Below are 21,359 nucleotides of genomic sequence, written 5' to 3'. Positions count from 1 at the left end.
AACTCGACGCTTCCGTAAATCTTGAACATGTTCTGTTTCACAAACATGGACTCGAGGGGAAGTCAGGGGGCTTGATTTTGGGTGAGAGCTGGTAAAGCCCTGCAGAAATTTTCAAGTAAGTTATTATTCGTAAAAAGCATACTCAGAAACAAAATTAAGTGCTTCGGTTGGTCTGCATCAACCCAAATATTTATTCATAATAAATTTCACCACTTTCACAAGGGAATGAATGGGGTACAACCCCTACACCAAGAAAAAGAAAAAGAAAAAGAAAAAGCAACTAAAAAGACACTGTGATTCATTTGCAACCTCTCAAATTTAGGTTATTATTAGTTTTCATCCTGAAGATACTTTATGCCTTAACATTAGTCATATTGCAGGAAGTAAATAAGATATTTCTGTAGTTTGATGACATGTATACATTTTTTTTCAAGTAAAATTTAAAAGTCAAAATAATTTCTACTCTTCCTTTTATAATTTACTTTAGAACATAGGATAGAACTCAATCTCTACAAAGAAGGATAAAACAAAGACTTCTAGAGAAAATTGTTTTGACAAAAAAATATAATGGAAAATTATTTTTTCTCTATAGAGTTAAGAATATATATTCTTTCCACAACAGTATCTACTACTGAAAACAAAAGCAATGAAAAGCCTCTTGGAATCACCAGGTGTATTCAGATACGTGTTATATCCATCCTCCGAATTTCAGCTTGTTTGGTAAGTACACTCTGGAAAGGTAATCTGACGAGAGGAAGGTCAGAGCTTGGATCTCCGCCTTCATCTTACAGTCTGCCATGATCTCCATCTGTCAATAAAAGTAAAGTACAGACTTCACAGGGCCTCGCGCGACACCTCTGTTGACTCCAACTAGTCAATCTAGACTCATCTTATTCCCCCAAAACCATGGGCAATAGCTTTCCAGTCAGCCAGACTACTCCAGAGCTGTTGCAGCGGAACAAGGCAGGGGAGTGCCCAGGGTGGCTGTCTGCAATGACTCGGAACGGCCAGGGGTCTTTATGACCTCTCTCTTCTTCCCCCGCCTCCCCGTGAACTATGACAGAGCCACAGGCATCGCGTCCATAGTTGTGTGAGGGTAAACAGCCCATCTTATCTGTGAGCATCCATGTCCACAATTCAGTGTTTCAACAGCCATTTGCTGCCCAACAGCCGCGTTAGTTGTTGGTTATATAAAATTTCAAGGAGGGTATTTTCAAAATATTATGTGAATAGCCACTATGAAAGTTAAAGGCAATAAAACATATCATACTTGAATTTTAGAAAGAAACTTACTTCTTTTCTCCAAAATGGTTGGCACGTAACGTAAGGTCTTTTCAGGACACTGTCCAGTTTCATCTGGTCCCGCTTTGTCAGCGGAATTAAAGTATCTTTAGGGATGTTTAACCTGGAAAAGTATATGAAAAAAGTGAGCAAAACCAAAGTGCTCCTATAACTTGAAGGACACACGGTTGTTTGTATTATATGATTTCACAAAACCCCAAAATAACAGATAAGCAAGTTAGTACAGATCCATCTTTTAAATCCAGAATTTGGGGGGTCTGGTACGTCCTAGACCAGCAAGTATTCGGGTTCATAGTGGAAGTCTGTTCTAAATTGTTTTCCTTCAGGTCACACTCACAGGACAGTGACAAGAAGAACACAACACTGGCTGTGAAAACTAATGCCAGTAGCACTAACGTCAAGTGTACGCGCCCCGGCGTGGCCCCCAGAGCCCCACGGCCTGGAAGCAGGGCGCTGTCTGATGTGCGTGGCCGGCCGGCAGCAAGAGTCACAGTGGGATCTCAGGGTCCACTGAGCACTTCACTCTTTGCCATTCATTGAGAATCTTCTGGGTCAAGGAACTTAGTGTATCCCTCACTTCTTTTCACATGTGCGCGCGCACACACACACACACACACACACACACACACACATACACACCCCTACCCAGTTTTAAATTTTAAATGAGTAGATTGTAATTTTTTCTTGGTATGTGCTTTAAAAATAGAATATGAGAGGTCCCGGATTTATGGTATAGACTAATTTTTGAAGCCGCAAATCCTGGATTTCCCGGGGGAGCTCCAGTTTCAAATAGTCTTTTTCAGTGTCCCCATAATTATGATCACTTGCCAGCGGCAGCTCCCGGATAGGGTGACAGTTTGAATAGAAAGGGGCCTGGGGATTTCCCAGGAAGCTGTGTTTGTGTTGTTACCACATTTCCTTATTTCATTGCACATGTATTTGGAGTGGCTTTGAGGGTACTGACGGAGTTTAGGAGCTGAAGCCAGAGTTTCTCCAAGCCCTCAACCTTAACAATGACCAGACCATTTGTTAGGAAAGCAGATCACCCTGAAGGGATTTTGACCATACACATATACCAAACTGAACAAAACTTTGATTCACTAGAGCGTAAATATTCAAAACTCAAAAACTACATGTTTTCTCTTATGCCCTCATTTTTGAAGAAGTGGCAATCACCCAAAACCTGTTCGTGTTCCAAATTTAGGAAGGAAGGACCAGTTACCGAGGCTCGCTCACTGCTTAAAGAAATCAAGCATGTTTTCCGGTTCATTCACGCCGGCCAACGGGGACCATAACATGTTTGTAAATGTCACGTTGAGCAGAGATGAATAAGGTGATGATGTCCTAGGCGGAGGGAAAGGCGGGCTCGACTCTCCAGGGGAAACGAAACAATTACCCCGCGCAGAGGGCACTCAGAGCCTTGGACATGCGCGTAGCCTTTGACCCAGCAATGCTGGGAAGTCAGCCTTCGGGACTAAGGGACTAATTAGAGACGTGGGCGAAGATTTCGCTCCCCGAGGGTTCATCAAAGCACCGTTTATCAGAGATTTGGAAACCAGCCAAATGTCTGGCTTGGAGGCACTGGCTGAACAAACACGGGTACATCCAGAATTGGAACTCAGTAATGGAGGACTGTATTATTGACACGGAAAAGTGACTTCATTGTGTTGTTGTGGGAGAAAAGCAACTACAAAGTAACAGAGTATGATCCCATTTTTGTGAAAAAGTGATGGCTACGCACAGAGAGCAATAATCTATGAGGGTAAAGCCGTTCATGTGTAGGTGACTTTTATCTTGCGACATAATGATACTTTTCCGATAGTGAACATGTATGTTTTTCATGATTACTTAAAGTTACCTAAGTAATTTTCAGATAACTCTAAAGTCTGGGTGCTCAACTCACCAAAATTTAAGTAATCTGAAAATGGTATTTTTTTCAAGAAATTAAAATGTTAAATCTATGGTAAAATTGATTCAGATGGCAACCAATGGTGGTGGTCAATTATTACCATTTAACCAGATTCAATGTCTTATACTTTGAGTGTAAAAATACCACAAAATGTTTTAACCAGAAAGCTACAACAAAAAACATTCTATCTGAAAGTTCAATTAACCAAATTCATTTACGTATTTTAGTAATTGAACCAGACACGTTGGTGAACTGAAGTCATGATTCTCTAATCCCAGGTCACGGCAAACAGTGTAGACAAGACACACTGAGGGCTTTCCCTTGTAGTGACTTTTTAGGATCATTGTTACACATTAGGATGAGTCGTCATTTTAAACGGCCTAGTTTTACTAAAACTGTCTAACCGTTTAATATCAGAAGGGAGGAGACCGAGCCATCTAATAGCTGGAACCGTGAGATTATGGGCTTCAAAAGACATTGCCTGAAATAGAGCAGAGGCACGTTAGGTGAGGCTGAAACGCAGGCAGCTAGCAATCTTGGTTTTGCAGCCACATTCCTTACTAAGGACAAGTACAGAAGACTCCACACTCCCTGAGCCCAGGGAACGAAGACCCCCAAGAGTTTTGCTAAACTGAGCTTTCAGTGAAGGTTTTAATACTGCTCTGGTATTTCTGTATTGATTTTATATGGAGTAAAACCATAAATAACCTCTCCGACCTGCATTTACTGCCGGTCGTGATTCTGTTTTTTTAACACCTCTCTGCACTGCCCCTTTCCCCTCCATACGCGCGTCATGTGGACACACACGTCGGGGCCCTCCACGTGTGCACCAGCGGTTCCCAAACTGTATCGTGCATCAGGACCACGCCACGTGGGGCCCGACCCTAGACATTCCAGTTCAGGAGGCCTGGGTGAGGACTGAGATACACAGTTCTAGCAAGTTCCCCGGTAAGCCAGCGCTGCTAGTCTGGCACCATACGTTGGGAACCACTGACGCACGGTAGTTACGAACTCCAGGGGTCGGATTTGGTGATGGGAGTAAAGGGAGTAAAGGGAGTGGCAACGTCCGAGTTCGAGGCTGTGTATGATTTTCAGAGTGTGTTGGGCAATCGGATGCTGCTGTTGCGGTGAGGCCCCACGGTCACCTGAGCGGCTGGGACAGTGGGGGATAGTAAAGCCTCTTGCCCACAGCGAGTCCCGCCCTGTCATCTGTGGCCACATGTGGCATGTCGGAAGCTGGAGCCACAGCCACGGAAACAGAATGGCCCCCGACGAGGAGAGCAGCTCCCCTGCACAGCTCGGGGGTCCTCAGCTAACGAGGGGCCATCACTGACGACTGTGACCTGCCTCAGCAGTGGGAAAGGAAAAGCACTTTCCTCTACTTACCATCGACCCGTACTTATAGATGCACATTATTTCTATGCCTGTTAAAGAAAGTTACCTTTAGAATTAATTTCTTGTATATTGCATGTTAGATCACGGTCACGGTCTATCTAACATCTGCAATTCTTGCTTTCATAGATACTACCAATAAAAACTTACGGTTCAGTTTCATATGGCAAGACTGGCAATAAATTGCCTCAGATGACTAGAGTCGTTAATTTTAACCTAATAATGGTATTCTTTTCAAGCAGCTTATGGGAGTGCTCTGAGGGCGGGAGAGCGCAGCGCGAACCCCGGGACTGCTGCCCCCAGCCCTCCCGCCGAGAAGTCACCGTGCGGGTCGGCGTCGACGAGGGTGAAGACAGGAACGTGAAGTGTCTCCCACAGCTTCTTGACCAACAGCCTCGTGTTCAGGTCAGGGACCCCCTTTCCCTAAAAGCAAGATTGAAATGATGCCATTTTAATTCCGGCAGAAGAAAACGAAGAGAACTTTTTCTAATTTGATTAATAATTTAAAAGTTAGAAAAGCTAGAGTACCCTAAATTTCAGGTGGAAAACTGGTATAGACTGTGAACAAAATGTAGTCTACACAGCAGAGAGGAAAAGCCCACAGCGTTCGTAACTGTGACTCCACTATTCCCAGTCCTGGGCAACCATCCTAAGGCGACATGTCAGCAGGAACGGAGACAACAGAAAACCTGGCACACATACAGATGTTTACTGCGGTCTTACTTGAGATGCCCAGAACTACTGAAGGTGGCCAAAATGGGTGATGACAGGGACCCGGAGAGGCAGCGCCACACACACCTCACGCCGCCCCGGTCCAGCAGGTGGCAGTGACTATACCAGCTTTTTTAGTTTATTTATAATTTTTGAGAGAGAGAGAGAAGAGCAGGGGAGAGGCAGAGAGAGAGAAAGAGAATCCCAAGCAGGCTCCCCACTGTCAGCACAGAGCCCGAAACAGGGCTTGAACCCATGAACCTTGAGATTGTGACCTGAGCTGAACTGAGTTGGACACTCAGCCGCCTGAGCCCCCCGGGGTCCCTGATTACACCAGGGTCATTAGCTCCTCCCACACTGTCCGGGAGCAGGAAGCTTACTGCACTCTGCTAACGGAAGCCTGTAGCCGCCGTGGGCTGTCTCAGCGAGCGCTTCTGCTTCTTTGCCGTTCTTGGTGCATGCATATATATATGTGTGTGTGCGTGCATGTGTCTATGTGTGCGTGCATGTGTCTATGTGTGCGTGCATGTGTCTATGTGTGTGCGGGTGCATGTGTCTATGTGTGTGCGTGCATGTGTCTGTGTGTGCGTGCATGTGTCTATGTGTGCGTGCATGTATATATGTGTGTGTCAGTGCATGTGTATGTGTGTGCATGTATATATGTGTGTTGGTGCATGTGTATATGTGTGCACGCATGTGTATATGTGTGTGGGGGTGCATGTATACATATGTGCGTGCATGTGTATATGTGCATGCATGTGTATATGTGTGCATGTATACATGTGTGTGTCGGTGCATGTGTATATGTGTGCGTGCATGTGTATATGTATGTGCACGTATATATGGGGGGGTGTGCATGTATGTACATGCGTGTGCGCGCGCATGTATATGGAAGCAGGCTGTCTCTGATGGAATAGTGACATGCTATACAAACCCATGGGAGGCAGAGCATGGAGCAGCTCTTGACCGTGCAGCCCTCCTCTCTGCCAACCCAGTGTCACCATCTCACAGGTGACACCAGCAGCGGTAGGGGAACGGTGTGTAGGTGACTCTGAGAACCTGTGTAAACGCACGGTGGTGTTGGAGAACCACTGGTATTTAAGAATTGGGAGCACCACCTTGATTTTAGTCAGATTTGAGGGTGTTTAAATAAATACACTGAGGGGGCACCTGGGTGGTTCAGTCGGTTGAGTGTCCAACTTCGGCTCAGGTCACGATCTCATGGTTTGTGGCTTTGGGCCCTGCATCAGGCTCTGTGCTGACAGCTCGGAGCCTGGAGCCTGCTTCAGCTTCTGTGTCTCCCTCTCTCTCTACCTCTCCCCCACTCACACTCTCTCTCTCCCAAAAATAAATAAACATTAAACAAATTTTTTAAATAAGATAAAATAAAATAAACATTGTGGGGACACCTGGGTGGCTCAGTTGGTTAAGTGTCCGACTTTGGCTCAGGTCATATCTCACAGTTTGTGGGTTTGAGCCCCGCATCGGGCTCTGTGCTGACAGCTCGGAGCTTGGAGGCTGCTTCCCATTCTGTGTCTCCCTCTCTCTCTGCCTCTCCCCTGCTCGTGCTCTGTCTCTCTCAAAAATAAACACTTAAAAAAATCTTTTAAAAAATGGAAAAAGAACCCACCTTGGAAATTCTTATTCTAAAGCCCTGAAGGACGCGCCACAGTGGTAACAGAATGTTGAGCGGGCTGTGCGGACGCCGTAAGCTCCTCCTGCCAAGCCCCGACCCAGCGTGCCAGCCTTGGAACCGTGGTCAAGGCACATAACGTACCGTGACCATGATGCATGGAGACATCCTGTTGCAGAAGTTGTCATCCAGGAGTCGCTGAAAGGTTGCGTCTTTTTCCACAATTAACAGAAATTTTGCGTCTGTAATTATATCTGTGACGTTAAGGCTGATAACTTGAAGGCAAGAGTATTTCAATTTAATCACCAACTAAATAATGGCGCCATATAAATCCATTTGAAAGCAGTTATAGATACAGTATTGTCCTTTTTACCTTCAAATATATAGACCAATTCACCTGTCTCTCTGTAGACGGGGAGCTCCCGAGAGACCCTAACGCAGAAGCCACGTGTGTTCGTCTTGACCTTGGTAAGGTCTGGCTTGACCGTTACACATTATGAAGGTTTGGTCTATCAGGATGACGAAGGAGTCACTGTTCTACCAACTGAACTAGTTTTCCCGCTCAAAGGATACTTCGAATTCCTTGAATGTTAGAAGGCACAGCAACAGCCTAAATAACAAAACGAGACAGTTTTATTTGGAACAAGAGGCACGTACGACCACATTCAAAAACCTCATCACAGAAGCCCTACGTTTCCACTTCCCTCTGCACCCACCAGTCTCCAGAGGGCCGTCCTCAGGAAGGAGGCAGCAGGAAACAGACTGCTCCTCAGTAAGAGCGCAGACACGCCACGCAAACTGCTTCCTAGCGGGCCACGCTCTCCTGGAAGCTTTGCGGCCACGCGGCTCAGGCAGCAGGAGGTGGTGGCATCTAAGGCCGCCTTCTCCTAGAGCGCACGAGTGTCTCTAGGCCGCTGTGCATGTTAGTGCTGTGGGTTTTCTAGAGCCCCAGCCTATCAAATCATTTAGTATCGAAGCTATCAATTTCAGGACCGGAAAACCATATCGAACATTACATAAATAATCCTGCTAAGACAGCGAAGCTACATTCTACCTCAAAACAAAGGTACATTTTTTTGAAGGAAAGCGTATCTTTACTTCAATAGGACATTGGACGATTGGCATGTTCTGAAAGTGTGTAATGCGTAGCCCATAAAGCCTGTGCCTACCCACCCGTCACTTTTATTGGAAAATCTTAAACTCTGAACTACATAAGAAAGCAGGAGATAAGGCACATTTCAAAAACAAAGGACTTGAGGGGGAGAGAAAGTGTGTGAAAGTGTCAGTGTGCTTACTGTCGAACCGCAGGCGCAGTGCACTTTGGTTCCATCTTCCTCGATGTACCTCAAGTTGCCAGCAATTAAACCTTTTGATGTGGATGACTGAAAAAATAATAGCCGTATTTGGACACCTTTTCACTAACATATTTTATACTGCTAAGCCAGTCCTCATGTTCACCTGCCTGATGACATGTATTTTAGTTCTGAATGGAGTTTAGGAAGTGAAGGAGAAAATACATAAGGGTATTTAGGAATAAAAAATATTTAGTAAATTCACCTGTTTTGATCCATTCATCCAAGGGAATATACTAAGAGCTGATTATTTAAATTCATAGTGAGAAAAATGTTGTACCACATAATATCAGAACAAGGCACAGATTACATTTATTTTTCTATTGTAATTTTACATAAACCTTTTATTTTTTTAAAGTTCATTTATTTATTTGGGTGGGGAGGGGCAGTGAGAGGGGGGAGAGAGAGAGTCCCAAACTCGATCTCACGAACAGTGAGATCATGACCTGAGCCAATCCCAAGAGTTGGACCTTTAACTAACCAAGCCGCCCAGTGCCCTGCAAATCTTTTGTTTTAAAATAAAATGTTTTGCATTGAATGGTACTTACTATATGTAGACTCATCCTTGGCACTTTTAACATGCAAGAAATGTCATTGATAATATTGTCCACGACAGTCTGGTTACCAAAGAGTTGGCTGTCAGTATAATATATGTCCCTAGGAAAATTAAATATGTATTTTTAATTAACCATATTCTCTTTGAATATGACAAGTATTGGGGTATTATTTGCAGGAAGCTTTAATTGGATGAAACACAACATAAAAGTAATTGATTACCCACAGTCTACTGTTACGTGCCATTTCAAAACATAATGGGGGTTAATCTAAACTAACTCTCACGTTGTGACTTAAAGAGTAATTTACCAAAACAAGTATTTACCTTTTGGTTGCATAACTGTTGCTCTGTACTAATTTGTAAATCATGGACAATATTTTAAGAATGAGAGCTGGAAGATAAGATGCAATAAACAAGTTACTTATAATTTCTCTTACTAAGTCAAAGCATACTGCTTATCAAGGATTTCAACTGTCCCCAGTTCCATTCCATAACATTAAAAAAATTATTTCTAAAATAGAAATATTGAGTGTGGAATTATACTTTCCGGAAGGATCCGATAAAATTAGTTGCTCTCTGAACAGGAAAACCAAGAGAATACTTTCCCACTGATTCATGTAGCTTGAAAGTCTACTTGGAAAAATATAATCTATTCCCATGGTTATTGACAATGCAAAATTTGGTAGCTCTATTTCAGGGTGGTGTATGAAAGAACTAAAATTATTCAGCTAGGAACAACTAAAACCCAGAAAGCAGACACACTTATTAGTAAACGCTAAGAAAGATGAATTTACCAAAATTTTTAGCTGACTTTGGTGAATCACTTTTGATTTTTCTCCTGGTACAATGAGGTGCCATCTGAAGACCCACAGAATCCTCAAACCTGTCATTTTGTTGAAAGGCAATAAAATAAAAAAGTATTAATTTCTAATCACCAAACAATATACACTTAGTGCCCTCTTCTGCACTTCATTTAAATCCTTAATTCTTCTCAGCAGAAGTGTTAGGACAACTTCATTTATAACCTTAAATAATTCTAGGTGGTAATTAGGTAATGACATACAGAGGTACTAAAATAAAATGTTTAAAATAAGTGGATTTTGGGGCGCCCGGGGGGCTCAGTCGGCTAAGCTTCCGACTTCAGCTCAGGTCATGATCTCACATTCATGGGTTCAAGCCCTGCATCTGGCTCTGTGCTGACAGCTAGCTCAGAGCCTGGAGCCTGTCTTCGGATTCTGTGTCTCCCTCTCTCTCTGACCCTCTCTTGATCACACTGTCTCTCTCTCTCTCAAAAATAAATAAAACATTAAAATTTAAAATAAGTGAATTTAATACCTTTGAGTATAATGTGTGTGTGTGTGTGTGTGTGTGTGTGTGTGTGTGTGTGTGTATTTCTTTCCTGGGAAGACATTTAGTGTATGTAAACTATTTTCAAATATTTCACAATTTTATCAGCCTTTTGCTTACTTTGCCCATTTAATGATTTTGCTCGATTTAAAAAGCTTTGAAATGTTGGATTTCTGATCCGCCTCCTAAGTTAGGTTAAGTGAAGTAACAATTTGTATCCGCTGGTTACACTGAATTGCCAAGTCTGCCCTAAAGGTGGCGGAAGGCACCAGGCAAACAGGCCAGGCGTCCAGGCTGCTGGACTCGACGCAGTCCGTCCTGCAAAATGACGTAGGATGTGATTCAGAAGTTTACGGTTTGTATTACTTACTGACCGTACAAGAGTACTTAGTGAGGGGACTCAAGATTACTTTAACCTGTTTCTGTGCCTCTTACTGAGAACTACTGCAGTGCGTTTCATTATTTCGAGTCTCCAGGCTGAGCACCTAGAAAGAGCCAGCTAGGTTTTTTGAAGCAGTCGGTTCGAGGGCTTGGACAAAGCTGTTTGCTGATTTTACCCTCCTGGACACAGGACTCAGCAGGGGGTGATCTACCAGGAGGAAGAGCCTCTGAAATGTGCTCTATGTTCTGGACACAGTTATTTTCATTTCAGTATCGGGATGGGCTGTAGCTCCCCGAGCAAGCGATTCACTTTTGCAGTATTTTTGCAGAAGCCCCTGGTCATGTCCCCCCTCTGAGCGCTAGGAAAGCTTAGATCCAAGTTTGGAGCCAATTTTTAGCAGGACTGCAAGACTTTATCATCTGCATTCTGAATTCTAACCTCTTTTGGGGCTTCCTTCATTGCTCCTGGCACCGTTTTCCCTCTGCCTTCCCTCCCACATCCACCTCTGGTTTGAGTGGCCTGCCTCTGACATACCCAGTTTTGTAAACACCCTTAAATCCTTCCAGGCAGGGTAAACGCAGGAAAAAGAATGAAATCAGACTAGAACTCTAACTCGAGTAAATTCAAACAATGACACAGACAACGGTGTTTAAAAAGTAAAAAGGAAACACGCCCACTTTATGTTTTCCCAGCTTGACCGGTTGTCTATGGTGAACACGGGAGCCCGATTTTGTCCCAGGGCGGTGAGGACGTCTTGGATGACACTTTCTATAGAAGCCAGAACCTCAGAACTGAAACAAGAAACACATTATGACTCAATCTTAATTCTAAATTAGGCCTTTCACAAAATGTAACCTTTTCCCAGAGCAACACTAACGTGAGTTTGTGTCTCATTGGTTGTTTTTAAGACGAGGCAACGCCCCCTCCATACGGCGCTCTCCCACTTCCTTTCAGTATCAGCCTTGCATGAAAACGACCACAGTATAGACGGTAGTTATTTACAGAGAAATTTCATTTGTTTGTAATTTTACTCTCAAACAACTGCCAGTTGATCTCCCTTTTAGACAGTGTTCATGACCAGCCAGCATAATTTAAATTATATTTTAAAACATATTTTAAATTCCTTCAGGGGCGCCTGGGTGGTTCAGACGGTTAAGCATCTGACTTCGGCTCAGGTCATGATCTCACAGTTCGTGGGTTCAAGCCCCACGTCAGGCTCTGCACTGACAGCTAGCTCAGAACCTGGAGCTGTCTTCAGATTCATATCTCCCTCTCTCTCTGACCTTCCCCTGCTCACGCTGTCTCTCTCTCTCTCAAAAATAAATAAAAACATTAAAAAATTAAAAAAAAATCTCTTCGTATTAACCTACTTAAATCCAAACTTGTCAGGTTGAAATCTTACTGATAAATGTTTTAATTAACGATGATGTAATATTGGCTTTGAGCTGACATTTTCTCCCCAAAAATGCAATGCAAAAATATTACAAAAGAAATACTTCTTGTAGCACATCACCCTGATTGATCTCATGCCTTAAATCTGCCCTTTTGAATTTTAGTGATAGAAAAAGTTTAATCACGACCATGGAAAGACTTGGCAACCACTGCACCACTTTACAGCAAAATATTAAGACGTAGCCCAGTTCTCTGTGAGCCGATGTTTAATTTCACAAGCTTTCAGCTTCAAAAAATGTTGTTCAGTTATAAATACCATTAGCATATTGCCTAAGAAGGGACATAAAATTAAATCTAGAAAACCGGCACCGGCAAAATGGAGAATGTTCTAGTTTCCACAGGAACTTCAGAGCTTGCTTTGAAAAGGCACATATCAGAAAGTACATTTTAAAAGAAGCAGCATTTTCTACCATGGGGGAGAAAACTCAAATATCTCATTCCTTTTCCAGTTTGGAAAAAACAAAAAAAAGTTGCAAGATAATACTTGTGACAAACCTGAAAATACAATTAGATGAATTTACATCTGAAATGTAAACACGGGACTTCCATTACCTCCTTACCCTCCTGCTCATAAATTCTCTCCCAAACTAGTTTCATAAAAATTGTTTGCTTGTACGTCTTCTCCAGTTTTGTCCCTTGTTCTTATTTTTGTTCTTTTTATTTTAATTTAATTTTATTTATTTTGGTTTCGTTTTGTTCTGTTTTGGTTTGGGGAGTTGGCTTAGTCTGAAAAATAAGATGGTAATTTGTTTAGACTCAACAACTTTGCCGAGGGGGCGCCCGTTGGCTCAGGGCGTTAGGATTTTGGCTGGGGACCCCTCCTGGTTCACGGGATCTACCCGTGTGTCGGGCTCTGCGCTGACAGCGCGGAGCCTGCTGGGGATTCTCTCTCCCTCTCTCTCTGCCCCCGCCCCCAATAAATAAACATTAAAAAAACAAAAACAAAAACAACTTTGCTGATAAACCAGAGAAGCTGGCGCAGGAAAATAAACAACAGAGCATTTTAGGCAAAAAAAAAAAAAGACCCATAACAGCGTCTCTCTCGTTAATTCCAAATTCCGGAGCCGGAGGCTCAGGCATAAGCCGAGCGGCCGTCGGCTTGGATTTTAATTGAGGGGCTACATCCGCGCCACTTCCAAGTTAGGCGAATCGTTGTTCACTTTGCCCAAACCCCCTAATTGACAACGCTCAACGTTCATGTTCCCTCTCTCTCCCACGTGAGTGCGCAGGCACACACCATCCTGAAAGCTTTTAAACTTAAAATTGTATCCAGAAAAAAAAAAAAATTTTTTTTAACAAAGACAAAGCCAAGGTGTGCCCTAAACTCTCCTGACTGCAGAGAATCTTAGGAAACCTGGGAGCTAACGGTGGGGAAGCTCCTGGAACATTTTAGAAGGGGAACATTCTAGAAGACACGGGGCATTGGGGGGAGGGTTCTGTCACTAGGCTTTTTGAGTTCAAAATGAGAGCGATGACGATGGCGAGCTGCCTAAGGACTTTTGTCACTGGAGGCCTTCGAGGGAGGTCTGTCCTGTGGCCTCAACACCTCAGCGTCGTAAGGGAGAAGGGAAGGGGCCCCGGTCATGTCCCCACGGAGCACCTCGCGCCCCCACCCCGGCGCGGATGGGGACCCCTGGGGACAACGGGGACTAACTGCCCGCCACGCGCGCCCGCCACGGGGGCCCTTCTACCTCGAGGCCAGGCGCGTCCCCCCGCCCGCGGGCTCCCCGCCGCCTCTCCTCAGGGCGGCCAGCAGGGACGCCCTGTGTTGGTCCAGAGCCTCGAAGAACGAGGCCTCAGGCCCCACCGGGGCAAAGGCCATGGGGCACGACAGCCACAGGAGGCTCCAAGCACAGGGACCCCACCGGCGCGCACGACGGCCCTCCCGGGTGCCTGCTGCGCATGCTCCCTGGCAGCGCGTGCCGGGCCCTTGCTTTCCGGCCTGAGCGGCGCATGCGCACCAACCAGGCATGCGCATAGCGACTCTCACCGAGTGGAAATCAGACGGGCTGGATCAGGTGCGGGTGGGCCCAGTAGGGACCAGCCTGACATGGTAGGGATGTTGGACCCAGGATTCCTTGAAATGGATTTATGGGTTATTGGGGGGGGGGGGCACGGCGGTTATTTAGGGAAACTAGTACCAGCAATTTTTCATTAAAAGAAATAGTTCTGGTGATCCACCTGTATACCAGATGCAGTGTTAGGCGCTGGGTTCTGCCGTGATCAAGGAAACAAAATTCCTGCCCTTACTAATATTTGTGCAGTAGCCTCTTCCTTAATTCTCCTGACCGTCCCCGGAGGTTCCTGGTGTGGTCATGGGGCTGTAGCAGGCGAGCAGGACGCGAGGTGCGCAGCTCAGTCAGGCTAGGGTAACATCCCAGCTTGATCACCTGGAAGGATCGCCAGATTTAGCAAACTGAAATACAGGACTATCAGTTAAATGTGAATTTCAGATAAACAACACTTTTTTTTTCTTTTTTTAAGGATAACTAGGTCCCATGCCATCTTTGGGACATACTCTTAACTAAAAATTATTCGTTGTTTATCTGAAACTAGGATTTAACTCGACATCCAGTATTTCATCTAGCAATCTTCACATTGGACCACGCCCTTGCCTAGCAGATGTGGTGAGTCTTGTCTTGCCTCCCATCCCCCGACCCTCTCTTGAAACCTTTGAGCAGAAGATAGGAATTCCAAAGCCCCAGGGAAGGACTCTTGCTTGTTCGGGAATGAGATCCTTGAGAGAGAGGACAATGGGGAGAGACCCTAAAGGGAGGTAGGTCCCAGGCCTCTGGGGGCCTGGCCCTACAGGGATGGGAGTCTGAGGGCTTAGCTGCAGACAAGCCACCTGACCCCAGGCCTGTTCTAGAAAACTACTTCATTCCCTCACTTGCTGCCTATTCGATAGTTTTGAAACGAAAACTGTTTTGCTGTCAGAAATGACAATGGATTCCCTCTACTCATAACGAACAGGCACTGAGCTGAGGGCTTTCCTTGCTGTGATTAATACCACAAATACTTCCTCCCTGCCCACCCTGAGCTAGAAAGGGCTGGTTACTGAAGACCCCGCTGTGAACAGGGAAGGCGGGGAGCCCTTGCCCCCTGGGAGCTCACCATCCAAGAAGAGGTTAAATAAGGGCACACCTGAATAATTAAGCTGGCAGGGGGCATTTAAATCAACAACACTAAGAGGTAAAAATTATTATCCCCATTTCACCGATGAAGAAACTGAGGCTCGGAGCGTTAGCATTTTGTGCAAGGATTGCACTCTGGTATGTAATAGGGTTGAGAGGTAAATCTTGACCCCAAATTCAAGCTTTTTATCACGGGAACAGGAGGCCCCGCTGGAGGGCGAGCTGGGGAAGGTGTCATTTGGGAGCGGCTTCTGTGGGGATGGAATGACCCCTCTGGCCTGTTTTCTCCACTTTGAGCTGAAGGCGGTGCCACAAGTGGGCTCTCATTTCTCATCCCCAACAAGGAACAAACAAAAGGCCTTTGAAGGGAGAGGGCAAGTCAGTGACACCAGCTAGGCTTGTGTCCAGCTGTCTGTCCCGCTGTCCTGCTGTCTCTGGCTCACGAGGAGCAGCATCACAGAGCGCTGTGCTCAGCCAGGAGCCGGCGGCCTCGCCAGATCTGACATGAAATGAGAAGTCCTGGGCTGGGCAGGGGCACCGGGAAGGGTTTGGCACTGGGAAGGGAACAGGCCACAGTAAACCTGGCATTCCTGCAGGGAGGGACCCCAAGGGGCAGACTGGAAAGGCCTCGCTGTGTTCCCACAGCACCGAGACCAAAGCGGGAGGCATTTGCTGTCTTCACAGGAGGATTTCAGGTGTCCAGCCTGCGCTCAGGTGACTCGCTGTGTGTGTGTGCACCACCCCCACATCAAAGTCAGCCAGCCCGGCCCCGGGCCCTGGGAGGAAACCAGAAAAACAGATTCCACCCTTAGCAACTGATCGAAAACGAAACTGGCAAATGCCACTTTGTGGAGCGATCCCGGTGTTGGGTCCTGCGTACCTGCTGGCCAGCTCTGCTTGGCCGGGGGACAGAGAAGGGTCACAAAGCAGGACTGAGCTGCTCTTGGGAGAATGAAAAGCTTCTCTCCCTGCCCACCCTGCCCCCACTACTGGGCCTTTCCTCTGAACCAACCTGACATCCTGAAGTTTGTCTGCAGGCCAGAACCTTGGAGCGGTCTGGAAAGGAACATTATTTAAATTAGGCACAAGGATTGTGGGGAAGGATGGGGAGGCCCTTTCCGAAAGAAAACCAAACAGGAGAGAGTGCCATTCTTGCCACATTTAAGCAAGATGGCTTCCTCGGCAGATGTAAGTGGATTTTAACATAACATAGATTCTTGAAAAAAAAAGTAAATTCTACAATACTGTCTTTACTTGGGGGGCTTTATCAGGTGTTTTTATGTTGTCTGTATGGGGTTTTTTAGTTTTTTAAAGAATTATAAGAGTGAGATATACTTTTCATAAAATATTTACATAATTCAGAAGGTACAAAATGAGAAGAGTTTTCAATTAACAAAAAGATAGTTGCATATGACATATCTGATAAAGGGTTAGTATCCAAAACCTATAAGGAACTCACCAAACTCTACACCCAAAAAACAACCAGTGAAGAAATGGGCAGAAGACATGAACAGACACTTCTCCAAAGAGGACATCCAGATGGTCAACAGACACATGAAATGATGCCCAGCATCACTCATCATCAGGGAAATACAAATCAAAACCACACTGAGATACCACCTCACACCAGTCAGAGTGGCTAAAATGAACAAATCGAGAGACTATAGATGCTGGCGGAGGTGTGGAGAGACGGGCCCCCTTCTACACTGTTGGTGGGAAGGTAAACTAGTACAGCTGCTCTGGAAAACAGTGTGGAGATTCCATAAAAATATTAACAATAGAACTCCCCTATGACTCAGCAATAGCACTGCTGGGGATTTACCCAAGGGATACAGAAGTGCTGATGCATAGGGGCACATGGACCCCAATATTCATAGCAGCACTGTCAACAATAGCCAAATCATGGAAAGAGCCTAAATGTCCATCACCTGATGAGTGGATCAAGAAGATGTGGTTTATATACACAATGGAGTACTACATGGCAATGAGAAAGAATGAAATCAGGGCCGTTTGTAGCAACGGGGATGGACCTGGAGGGTGTCATGCTAAGTGAAATAAGTCAGGCGGAGAAGGACAGATACCATATGTTTGCACTCATAGGTCTAACAGGAGAAACCTAACAGAGGACCATGGGAAGGGGAAAAGGGGGGAAAGAGTTGGGGAGAGGGAGGGAGGCAAACCATGAGAGACTCTTAAATACTGAGAACAAACTGAGGGGTAATGGGGGAGGGGGAAAGGGGGTGATGGGCATGGAGGAGGCACTTGTTGGGATGAGCACTGGGTGTTATATGGAAACCAACTTGACAATAAACTATAAAAAAATCATGAGTGATATAACCTTTTCATAAACTATTTACATAATTCAGAAGGTCTAAAATGAGAAGAGTTTTCAATTAGGAAAAATTGTGCCTCAGATAAACCTCGTTGGCTACGCTACTGCCACTGCGCAAAGCTTGAAGGTATGGAATGAAAGTGAAAGCAAGCCCCTCTCCCAGCAGCCACTCACTGGGGTATCTTCATTTGTCCTACTCCAGACTCTGCCATCCTCCAGACCCTGGAATGATTCCTTCTTGTCCCAGGTCACTGCTAAAATGTCCCCAATTATGCCACGTATTGTTTTTATAGTTTCTTCTTATCAAGGTGCAGATGACATCCATTGCTTCACGGCTGTTGACTGATACAGCTCTTATATTTCCTTAATTCTACATTTTCCGTCCTTGCCATTGATTTGTTGAAGACACTGAGTCATTTGTCCCAGAGAGTTTCATCCAAGTAACAGTTTGTGGATTGCACCCCTGTGGTGTCATTTAACATGTTTTTCTGTCCCTGGTATTTCCTGTAAATTGGAAATTAGATTTAGGGGCTTGACTGGTCTTGCTTTGATCTTCCTTTTCTTCCTTTCTTCCCTCCCACCCACCAATCCACCCTCCTTCCTTCCTTCTTTCCTCCCTCCCTTCCTTCCTTTTCTTTCTTTCTTTCTTTCTTTCTTTCTTTCTTTCTTTCTTTCTTTCTCTTTCTTTCTTTCTTTCTTTCTTTCTTTCTTTCTTTCTTTCTTTCTTTCTCTTTCCTTCCTTCCTTCCTTCGGCAAAAATCTATCATAGGTAGTGTGAAATATGTATGTTTCACTATATTTTGCTGCACTATAACCTCCTGGGACCATAGCTAGCACTTCCAGGGGGAGAAGCTCAGAGCTAGCCTGAGCCTCTCATTAACAGAAGGAGAAGCCCAGCCCAGGAGGCAAAGTCATGCTCTGCAAAAACCCTGCAGAGTTCAGAATCCCTTCACCAGAAGACCAACTCAGAGGAAGGAATCCAGGGGGCAATTTGGGAGCCACGATTTCCCTTCACGGCATGGAAATGTCCTATGGATTTGCAGGGAAGACTCAGCAACCCGGCTCCCTCTTGGCTTGCTAGCACAAAGCATGGCTTCTTGCCACAGCCCAGCCTGACTCATCCTCTCTGCTTTTTATTTCTTTCTTCCTCACACCCCAACTGGGCTGCTAATCATGCCCCTCCACCCACCCCGTATGTGTGTCAGAACTGCTGTAGCCATGGCCTAGCGACACCCCACCACAACTGTTTCCCAGCCCTCCTCCAACATCTAGTCTCTGCTTCATTTGAAAAATCAGTTGACACTAAACAGCACCTTGCTTTGATTTAAGGAGACTTGACAAATTTTAAAGTAGTTCCCAGCCTCCCTCTCTGCCGCTCCTTTTTCTTCTTTTATTGTTTGTCTTCCATTCTAATGACTTCTTGGCAACTGGTTTTGACAAAAAGAGACCTTTTACAAAAGACCAGAAGGCACATTCAGTGCCCAAAGCCACGGCAGTAAAACTCCTAAGGTGTTTTTTCCTCTAGCGCCCCCCTCTGTACTGAGCTCAAGTCCACACCAGAGGGCTTCCAGATTTACATATTGATGTGAATCATCAGACACGCTGGTGCCCAGGGCTCTTCTTGTCACCAAGATTACAAAGAGCACAGTCACAAGGCGCCTGGGTGGCTCAGTTGTTTGGGTATCTAACTTTGGCTCAGGTCATTATCTCAGAGTTCATGGGTTTGAGCCCCGCATCGGGCTCTGTGCTGACAGCTCAGAGCGTGGAGCCTGCTTCCGATTCTGTGTCTCCCTCTTTCTCTTGATCTCCCCTGCTAGTGCTCTGTCTCTTTCTCTCTCTCTAAAAAAGAAATAATTAAAAATAAAAAAAGGAGTGACATCACCAACTGCCGTGCATATGCTACTGGTATTTTGGTGGGAAGACAGATCATTAAAAACCGAATACACAACATAGATTCAATAATGCTGGGTTGCTGGGAAAAGAAATCCCAATGTTTGGACAGGAAAGAGTGAAGAAGTGAACAGAGAGAACCTGAATAATGAGGAAGGGCCTGTGGCTGGAAGGTACAGCGCACACCAAAGCCCTGAGCACAGAGGGGATCAGAGAGCAAGCCAGAGTTGGTGGGGGGAGAGAAGGAAAGGAAGGTGGTGGAGAGGAGGGGGAAGGGCCAGACCATCAGAGGTCTATCCACCAGCGGGAGGACCTAGGACTTCGCTATAAGGCAGTGATCCAACTGGGGCAACTCTGCCTCCACGGACATTTGGCAATGTTCCAGATGTTTCTGGCTGTCACCACTTGCAGGTGTGGGGGGGGGGTCGCCACTGGCATATGGTAGGAAGAAGCCAAGGGTGCTGTTAAACATCCTGGCAGGCACAGGGCCGCCCCCACAGCAGAGGATGAACCCAACCCAAAGGTCAATCGCGGCAAGGCTGAGAAAGCCTAGTGGGAAGGCAGGCGGAGGTGTCAGAGGGCTTAGAGCAAGGGAATGATGTAAACTGAATGAAGAAGGGAGAATGGATCACAGGGAGTGAGGGTGGAGGCGAGGAGACTGGGGGTAGGAATTGCACCTGTGCAGAAGAGAGGTGATCCTGGACCGGGGCCTCCAAGACGGAGAGGAGGCACAGGTTTGGGGATGCACTTCATGAAAAAAAGCCATGCTCACACCTGTTTTGGAAATGCTGAAGACTCCATCAAGACAGCAGTCCAGCATGAATCCCACAAGACTGGTTGGGTTCAAACCTTGGCTCTGCCACCTGCTAGCTGTGTGATCTTGAGTCAGTTTCTCCACCTGTCTGTGCTTCAATTTCTTCACTTCTAAAATAAGGCTAATAATAGTCCCTACCTCACAGCGTCGGTGTGGGAAGTTAATTTGTTGATATATGTCAGTGAGTGCGGATATGGCCGGACATCGTGGATACTCGACACACATCACCTGCTATTAGAGCGCCCCTCCCCCGCTAAGCATGTCACCACGTGTGACTACAAAGGCAAGGCTCTGCATGAAATTCTTACTGAACCTGTAAAACCCGCATTTGCCAAACTTCTGTTTTTCATGCCTCTTCTCATCGACACTCAGAAAATAGAGATCCTTGGAACACCTTCTAAACACAGCTCCCCCTGCGAGTAAGTCACCCAGCGTAGAATCCACCTCCTAAAGGTCACAGGGTGCCTTCCCAGAGCTGCGCGGCAGTGGTCACCATCTCCTTTGAGAACATTTGTGTGTCCCTCTCCCCCGACCCAAAAAAACCCCAGTACCTATTAGTCACTTCTCGTTGCCCCCGGCAACCTTCGGTCTTTCTGGGTCTGCGTGTTCTGGACGATTCATATAAATGCAGCCCCACAGCTCAGGGCTCTGTGCGGCTGGCTCCTTCACTCAGCGCGCTTTCAAGGTTCACCCATGCGCATCTGTGCTTATCCCCTTCCACGGCCAAGTGAACACCCCAGTGCACGGGGAGCGCCACTTTGGGTGGCCCATTCCTTACTAAATGGGCCTTTGGGCTGTTTCCACTTCCGTGCACGATGCTGCTGTGGACATTCCCGTACAAGTTTTCTCGAGGATGCACGCCTGTTTGCATTGCTCTTGGGGCCACATCCCGGGCACGCCGCCGGTGTGTGCTCAGCGTTTTGCAGAAGACGATACTCTTTGAGACATGTCGATGCTGCCATTTTTGTGTTCTTTCCATCGCCACACCCCACCTCCTTGTATCTCTCTACTGACACGTGTTTGTGAATCGGCTGGGCGCTATTGACTCTGAGTGACAGGAAGCCACACAAATTACTTAACCCTCAAATCCGGGACGTCAGGAGTAGCTGGATCCAGGAGCTCGAGTATTTCTTTCAGAAACCTGTGTCTTCCC

At 45.9% G+C, this 21,359-nt stretch overlaps 1 protein-coding gene, 1 long non-coding RNA gene and 1 pseudogene across 3 annotated transcripts; 1 reads left to right on the top strand and 2 right to left on the bottom strand.

The window, feature by feature from the left end:
* Positions 1 to 154: 154 nt before the first annotated feature.
* SPO11 (SPO11 initiator of meiotic double stranded breaks) lies at positions 155 to 18,071 on the bottom strand. 2 transcript variants are annotated; one of them, XM_029917426.1, is made up of 13 exons: positions 17,677 to 18,071; positions 11,262 to 11,375; positions 9,650 to 9,738; positions 9,180 to 9,246; positions 8,848 to 8,956; positions 8,243 to 8,329; positions 7,521 to 7,557; positions 7,092 to 7,201; positions 4,927 to 5,026; positions 4,598 to 4,635; positions 3,616 to 3,692; positions 1,294 to 1,405; positions 155 to 808 (listed from the first exon to the last, which is right to left on the bottom strand). In XM_029917426.1, exons 1-13 carry the CDS (start codon positions 17,712 to 17,714, stop codon positions 689 to 691), a joined length of 1,098 nt encoding a protein of 365 aa, XP_029773286.1. In that variant the 5' UTR covers positions 17,715 to 18,071; the 3' UTR covers positions 155 to 688. The 2 variants fall into 2 exon arrangements, with proteins under 2 accessions (XP_029773286.1, XP_029773285.1); XM_029917425.1 differs by lacking the exon at positions 17,677 to 18,071 and adding an exon at positions 13,728 to 13,918.
* Positions 13,806 to 16,384, top strand: LOC115274049. Its single transcript, XR_003901061.1, has 3 exons — positions 13,806 to 14,089; positions 14,593 to 14,663; positions 15,855 to 16,384. It is a non-coding gene; the product is annotated as an uncharacterized LOC115274049 (long non-coding RNA).
* LOC115275648 lies at positions 17,492 to 17,624 on the bottom strand (annotated as a pseudogene).
* Positions 18,072 to 21,359: the final 3,288 nt, after the last annotated feature.

The sequence above is a fragment of the Suricata suricatta genome, chromosome 12 (genome assembly GCF_006229205.1).
Source record: "Suricata suricatta isolate VVHF042 chromosome 12, meerkat_22Aug2017_6uvM2_HiC, whole genome shotgun sequence".
Classification (NCBI taxonomy): domain Eukaryota; kingdom Metazoa; phylum Chordata; class Mammalia; order Carnivora; family Herpestidae; genus Suricata; species Suricata suricatta.
This window is presented reverse-complemented; position numbering and strand designations above follow the sequence as displayed.

Coding starts and splice junctions, on each gene's coding strand:
- SPO11 (XM_029917425.1), bottom strand. CDS start 13,858: ATGGCCTTTGCCCCGGTGGGGCCTGAGGCCTCGTTCTTCGAGGCTCTG. Junction 5,027..7,091: donor CTCCATGCATCATGGTCACG/GTACGTTATGTG, acceptor TCTTGCTTTTAG/GGAAAGGGGGTCCCTGACCT. Junction 4,636..4,926: donor CGTCGACGCCGACCCGCACG/GTGACTTCTCGG, acceptor TTTCTTTAACAG/GCATAGAAATAATGTGCATC.